Source organism: Syngnathus typhle, linkage group LG3 (genome assembly GCF_033458585.1).
Source record: "Syngnathus typhle isolate RoL2023-S1 ecotype Sweden linkage group LG3, RoL_Styp_1.0, whole genome shotgun sequence".
NCBI lineage: Eukaryota > Metazoa > Chordata > Actinopteri > Syngnathiformes > Syngnathidae > Syngnathus > Syngnathus typhle.
In genome coordinates, this window is record NC_083740.1 from 4,304,313 (window position 1) to 4,310,549 (window position 6,237).

A 6,237-nucleotide genomic window follows, 5' to 3' on the forward strand; every position below is an offset into this window, starting at 1 on the left:
ATTAATTGTAATTTGGTACGTGCTCGCCCTCTGCTGGTCTGGAGGCCACGTGAATGTCACCTTTTACGACTTGTGGATGTTTGCTTACACATCCGTTAAGAATAGAACATTGAAAAAAATAGAGATTTGGCAGCTTTAAAAAGTTTGTATTTTGATTGGTTTGATGCGGTGAATAAATAAGGAAGAAATGGGTTAAAAAAATTGGGGCAAAAATCAATTTAGGAATAAGCTGCAAGAAGAAGCAGGTGCAAGCAAGTCCGCTGCTAGGCCGGCTGCATGAAGAGCTCACGTGAGAGGGACGCTCAATCCCCCAGCAAACCTTCTGTGTCTGCCAGCTGAGCTTCAACTCTGACCTCAAAAGGAGGGGTGAGGGGGCGACTCCACTCAGGGAGTGGGCTTCTCACTCCACGGTAATGCCGAATAAAGTGCTGTGTTATTTCTATTAATGTGTCGCCCAGTAAAAGTGGCTGTTTGAGTTGCCACTAAGCTCTTCAGTGCCATCAACTGGCTGGTGTGTGAAGTTCAAGAACTGGTAAACAGCACCGTCTTGTGGTTATCCAGTGAAATGCATTTATTGAAGCCTCTATTTTAATCACTTCGATCATATTCTGGGAAAACTTTTGTTTAATCGTGTCCATGTAAATAATATATGGGATTATTTTGTGAATGTGCAGGTTGTTTTTTTTAAATAAAATTTTCATAATTGACTACACTGTTTAATTAGTATATTTATGAATATGGGTTATATATATTCATATATATATATATATATATATCATAAAAAGTCACACAAAAACTCACACAGAAACACACCAAATAAGGTCAATTTAAAACTGGATAATTTTTGAGAAGATAAGAAATGCGAGAAAATCTTGCACGTAGATTATTTGCACGTATTAAGTGAGCGTATCGTTTCTACTCTCTCGTGTCCTTTAAACGTCCCCACGATGTGTGTGTGCGCACATCATTTAACTTCCTCGTGAACTTCAACCCCGGATATTAATTCAGCCTCGTGAGCGGGTTCGACGAGGAGCAGATCCATCAGCTCTTAATTCTCGCGATACACCAGCTCCCCTCATATATTAGGACACGCGTGGGTGGCGCATCGTCCACTTGGACCTGCCACATTGGGTATCCTGGAGGAGCTGCGTGTGTGTGAAGCGTGCAGCCATGTCGGACGCGGTGACCAGTTTCCTGAAAGACTTCTTGGCCGGTGGTGTGGCCGCCGCAATCTCCAAAACAGCCGTGGCACCCATCGAAAGAGTCAAACTCTTACTGCAGGTAATGACAAATATTGAAATAAGTGCGCAATATTGAAATAAGTGCGCAACACTGTGGTGCGCAAGAGCAAGTGCGTTCGATTTGTGCGTCTAAATGTGCGTCAGTCTGAAGCAACCAACCAACCAAATTTGGGTGCGTAATCTATGCGTAAAAGTACCGAGTAAGTACAAAGTAAGAGCAAGTGTGAGAACGCCGTATTCCCGTGCGTAAAAGTTGGTGACGTAAGCTTGTATGGACGTCATGCGCGTCAATGAGCGTGTCGTCAAAATGATCTCCTGAAATAATGCGTAATGCGTGCGGTAACGTTAAAAAATAAAGTAATAACAACTGCTGAAACGAGTTAATCTTGTCATGCGTAATAGTTAGTGGGTGGAGCAAGGACAGCTCCTGATACGGATCAACCAACGTTCTCGTGCGTAAAAGTTGGTGACTCATTATCACCAGACGAAATAAGTCAGGCAAGGTTGGTAAGTCGAATCGGTGTCAGAGTCGAATCTTGATTTGTGCGTAAAACTTGCTCTACGTCTAACTGTGCGTCATACGTGTAAGTATGTGATTTTTTTTTTTGGAATTCACAACATTGTTATGAACGCGTCACCATTGAAAGTCCGCCGAACGCCATCTGTGAGCCAAAATTTAGTACTTGAATTCAGAGCCCGACTTAAGCATAAGCAGTGAAAGTGAAGCGCTAAATTTAACTCGGGAACTGTAACTTCATACTCAGACCGTTCTCGAGTGACAGTGGGGAAGACGCTACGTGGACAAAAATATTGGGACACCCGGGCATTGCGTAGACAGAAGGTTACAAATAGAGGTCAGTGATGTTGTCAATCTATACTTGTTATCAATTGACTTGTCAATTTGAATATTAAGACTTGTACTCCTGTTTTTGTGCAGGTCCAGCATGCCAGTAAGCAGATCACAGTTGATATGCAGTACAAGGGCATCATGGACTGCGTGGTGCGGATCCCAAAGGAACAAGGCTTTCTGTCCTTCTGGAGGGGCAACCTGGCCAACGTGATCCGATACTTCCCCACCCAGGCCCTCAACTTCGCCTTCAAAGACAAGTACAAGAAGATCTTCCTCGGTGGCGTGGACCAGAAAACACAATTCTGGCGCTACTTTGCCGGCAACCTGGCGTCGGGCGGCGCGGCCGGCGCCACCTCGCTGTGCTTCGTCTATCCACTGGACTTCGCCAGGACGCGATTGGCCGCCGACATTGGCAAGGGCACGGCCGAGAGGGAGTTCACCGGCCTGGGGAATTGTATCACGAAGATCTTCAATGCGGACGGGCTCAAGGGGCTCTACCAGGGCTTCAACGTGTCCGTGCAGGGCATCATCATCTACAGGGCCGCCTACTTCGGCTGCTTTGACACAGCTAAAGGCAAGGCAAAATGCAGTGAAATAAATCTCCAAGATTCACATTTATCCTCCGACGCCAACAGGAATGCTTCCCGATCCCAAGAACACACACATCGTGGTCAGCTGGATGATCGCCCAGACGGTGACGGCCGCGGCTGGCATTGTGTCGTACCCCTTCGACACCGTCAGACGTCGTATGATGATGCAGTCTGGACGCAGAGGAGGTGAGCTTGTCACGAAACCTGTCTATTCTCATCCAAGTTTAAGAAAAACATGGCTGGAATATTTTGCTGTATCAAATGACTCCTCGCAGCTGACATCATGTACAAGGGCACAATCGATTGCTGGAGGAAGATCCTCAAGGATGAAGGTTCCAAAGCTTTCTTCAAGGGCGCTTGGTCCAATGTGATCAGAGGGATGGGCGGAGCTTTTGTGCTGGTGCTATACGACGAGATCAAGAAGTACACATAGGCCATCGCAGTGCGTCGCCATGGATACCCTTCAGGATGCTCGCTAGTCTTAAGTCAGCTCTTTACATGTGTGGGAGCAACTAAAAAAAAAAAAAAAAAAATCCGCAGCCTCAACATTAGGTACACCTGCAAAATGCAATGCTTGAGATTGAATTGTGGAGGTGTTCCTAATTAAGTGGCCAGGGAGTGCCAAGTGTAACCAACGGCTGACATAATAAAGATTTACAGTTTCTCACCATGTGGCGCCATAACACACTGCTGTCAAACAAATAGTGTCATTTACATGTTTTTAATCACATTTTAATCACACATTTTTCAGACAATTTTAGTTTTGAAAATATGACATCACTTAACTGTCGAATGAAAAAGTGGTATTTACATTTTAAATTCAAATGTTATTTTACAATTTCACATTTGATTTGATTCACCAACCATTACAATTAGGACATGTAATTTAATTAATTAGACTTTTAATACAGCATCATTTACTTTTAGCTTCCTATCCAATTTCAAAAGTGTTTTTTTTTCAATTTGAAATCTCTAATCAAAATGTCGTTTGAATGTTTTATTTCATTAAAAAAAAAAATCTACTTATGCACACTGTACAGCATATAAGACTAACAACAAAAAGGTGGGCGGGCCGCGAGGAGGGCTTTAGACCTGGCTGTGTTGGAGCTTGCCGAGGTGACTCGCGTTCCAATCTGGGAGGTGCTGCCCCGTATCGAGGCCAAGCCGGCGGCCACTGTGGACCAAGACAAAATTGAATTTTCACATCCAAACATGCGTCTCCGTTTAACACTATTTTTTGGTGTGTGAGGTCATACCGCTGGATGGAAGTATGTTGGTGGCGGCGTCGCACACTTCGCAAGGAGTTGCCTGGAATCGAACTTGACGCTGGTAGTCGGACAGCAGGTTGGCACGTTTGAGTGCCGGCGTGGGTTTGACGTACTCCAACCTCTTCAGGAGAGCCTGCAGAGAAAGCAAAGCCACTGTGAGTGAACATGTGATCACATATTCAATTACTACAATCCAGGAATAGACAGTGACAAAGATGTGAAAGAGTGGGCATACTCAAAAAGACCAATCATCAAACATCGACACACAGTATTGAGATGAAGCACAAAGCAAGAAGCAGCTCAAAATAGTGAGAACGTATTTAGAATTATTTACCGCAATACACAGTATGAACAATCAAAATGGCGGCTGGCTCATCTTTTTGATTGGAGGCTGCCGTGTTCAAAGTGAACTTTTAAAAGCCTTACCTCCATTTAACTTTTAACACTCACCCTTTATGGCCGTGGTTAGAATAAGCCAACAAAACCATTGGCCAATGGGGCAGGTATGATAGAGCCCTACAAACTCTGCCCGGCAACAAGCGATTCAGTGAGCGTTAGCTTACCACAAATGGACACTGGTTTTTCAGCTATATGGAGCAAAGAGCAAAACATATTAAGAATATCTACGATATAGGCTGGGAAGAGGCAAAAGAACTGCAGTGGTTGGATTTTCCGATAATGTCACAGTGAGTTCTGCTGTGGTGCGCCGCCACCCTCCCCAGCTGCCACCATCCGTCCACGTCCGTCCAAAGTGTCTTCTTTCAATGAAGCCACTCTCCAAGAACTCAGCTGAGCAACCACCACTCAATCTTACAAGTCATCAGTGGACTTATTTGAGCATCGTACCCAGAAATATACCCTTCAGCTACATCCGCAAAGCCATCACTTTCGGGAGAGCAAAGCTGAACTCACTTGGTTGTCCTTCTCGATGCGTTTCTGCTCACGCAGGCGGTTGACAGAGCTGTGAGGGATGAGCGGGGTGGTGTTCTTGCGGGTGAACTGGTTGACGATGGCACCGGGCGCTAAGGAGATGCGGGAGAGCACCCGCAGGAGTCGCTGATTCTCGTGGTCGATGCGTTGCACCTCGTTGTTGTTGAAGGTGAAGTTCTTCCTGCATGGGCGTCCTCTGCAGTGAAGGATGAGGTTGTCCTCCATGAAACTTCCACTGGCAAAGGAGTCGGTGTCTGAAACATAATTATACATCCTCGTCAAACGAGGTCACTCGGTTATCTTTTATTATCATTTTCTTTCATTACATTTCTGTGCTTTGTTTTTTTAAGTGGCCAAATTGGAATAGATATTTTTGTAATTACTTAGCTGTACATTTTCAACAGCTATTTATTTAGTGCTTTTTCAATATATTTGCTGAAGAATTGTGTCACCCTGGCCAGTGTGCACCCCACTGAAAAATATTTAGCTACGCCCCTGTATCGATGTACCAGTCAGCTGTCACATCGACAGTTGCACTCCACCTGCATTCAAGGTTCCCTCTGGACGGAGGATGCTGCTGGCTCGGGTCGGCGTCACACTCTCTCGCCGCTTCCCCTTGGCGCTGCTATCCCTGAAAGGTGAGGAGGCCGGGCTGCCTCTCTGCGTGTAGTCCGACCCTTCAGCCCGGGACAACCTGTTGGACGCCCGGCTGGGGACGCCAGCGGACGGTGCTCGGCCACTCCTCCTCGAGGCTCCCGGCGAGCTGTAGCGGCTCGAGAGGTTGTAAGAACTCGGCAGTGTTCTGGCTCGGGAGGACCGCTCGCTGGTTACTTCCGATGCCGAGCGCGAGCCCACGGGTGCGCGACGGGTGCCTCCCGTGCTGCAGTCGCTGTCCCCGTCCTCTAAGGCATCGAAGGAACCGCTCTCTTCCGCGCCATTGTCTTCGCTCCTGCCTCGTCTAGCCCGGTCTCTGTCATCGTCGCGATCGCTGTCAAAAAAGGAGTGGTCGACGTCACCCTCCAAGTCACTTGAATTGTCCATGGCCGTACGGGCGAGACTGGAGCGCGGCGTTTAAAATCAGGAAGAAGAGCGACGAAAGTACGCTGGCTGACGTCACTTCCTGGCAACGGTTGTCATGGGTCGCGGTTGCCAGATTTGTGCCTCTTGGATACACATTTTAAACTCCGAGCTAGGCCTAACTAGCCTCGAAGGGAGCTCGATCTCCGATTTAATCATCGCGTCATCGCTCTTACGAATGTGATAAAGAAGTGACACAACTGGTTTAATCAAAGCCGCATACTGATGACAGCTCGCTATGACACTGGTCAAAGACCTTACGTGTTAATGTCCAGCGGATT

General features: G+C 46.7%; 2 protein-coding genes across 2 annotated transcripts; one reads left to right on the forward strand and one right to left on the reverse strand.

Moving 5' to 3' along the window:
* Positions 1-1,097: 1,097 nt before the first annotated feature.
* slc25a4 (solute carrier family 25 member 4) lies at positions 1,098-3,351 on the forward strand. The gene is made up of 4 exons (XM_061273530.1): positions 1,098-1,281; positions 2,179-2,665; positions 2,727-2,867; positions 2,957-3,351. The coding sequence occupies exons 1-4, from the start codon at positions 1,171-1,173 to the stop codon at positions 3,112-3,114; spliced, it is 897 nt and encodes a 298-aa protein (XP_061129514.1). The 5' UTR covers positions 1,098-1,170; the 3' UTR covers positions 3,115-3,351.
* A 32-nt stretch (positions 3,352-3,383) lies between these two features.
* Positions 3,384-6,237, reverse strand: cfap97 (cilia and flagella associated protein 97). The gene is made up of 4 exons (XM_061273527.1): positions 5,422-6,237; positions 4,862-5,133; positions 3,938-4,082; positions 3,384-3,855 (listed from the first exon to the last, which is right to left on the reverse strand). The coding sequence occupies exons 1-4, from the start codon at positions 5,918-5,920 to the stop codon at positions 3,731-3,733; spliced, it is 1,041 nt and encodes a 346-aa protein (XP_061129511.1). The 5' UTR covers positions 5,921-6,237; the 3' UTR covers positions 3,384-3,730.

What these genes read in the sequence shown, in the direction of transcription:
- slc25a4 (XM_061273530.1), top strand. Translation starts at nt 1,171, where the DNA reads ATGTCGGACGCGGTGACCAGTTTCCTGAAAGACTTCTTGGCCGGTGGT. An exon ending in GAGTCAAACTCTTACTGCAG is followed by an intron (nt 1,282 to 2,178) that starts GTAATGACAAAT and finishes GTTTTTGTGCAG; the next exon opens with GTCCAGCATGCCAGTAAGCA. An exon ending in GCAGTCTGGACGCAGAGGAG is followed by an intron (nt 2,868 to 2,956) that starts GTGAGCTTGTCA and finishes GACTCCTCGCAG; the next exon opens with CTGACATCATGTACAAGGGC.
- cfap97 (XM_061273527.1), bottom strand. Translation starts at nt 5,920, where the DNA reads ATGGACAATTCAAGTGACTTGGAGGGTGACGTCGACCACTCCTTTTTT. An exon ending in AGAGGGAACCTTGAATGCAG is followed by an intron (nt 5,134 to 5,421) that starts GTGGAGTGCAAC and finishes ATTATGTTTCAG; the next exon opens with ACACCGACTCCTTTGCCAGT. An exon ending in GCATCGAGAAGGACAACCAA is followed by an intron (nt 4,083 to 4,861) that starts GTGAGTTCAGCT and finishes CTTTCTCTGCAG; the next exon opens with GCTCTCCTGAAGAGGTTGGA.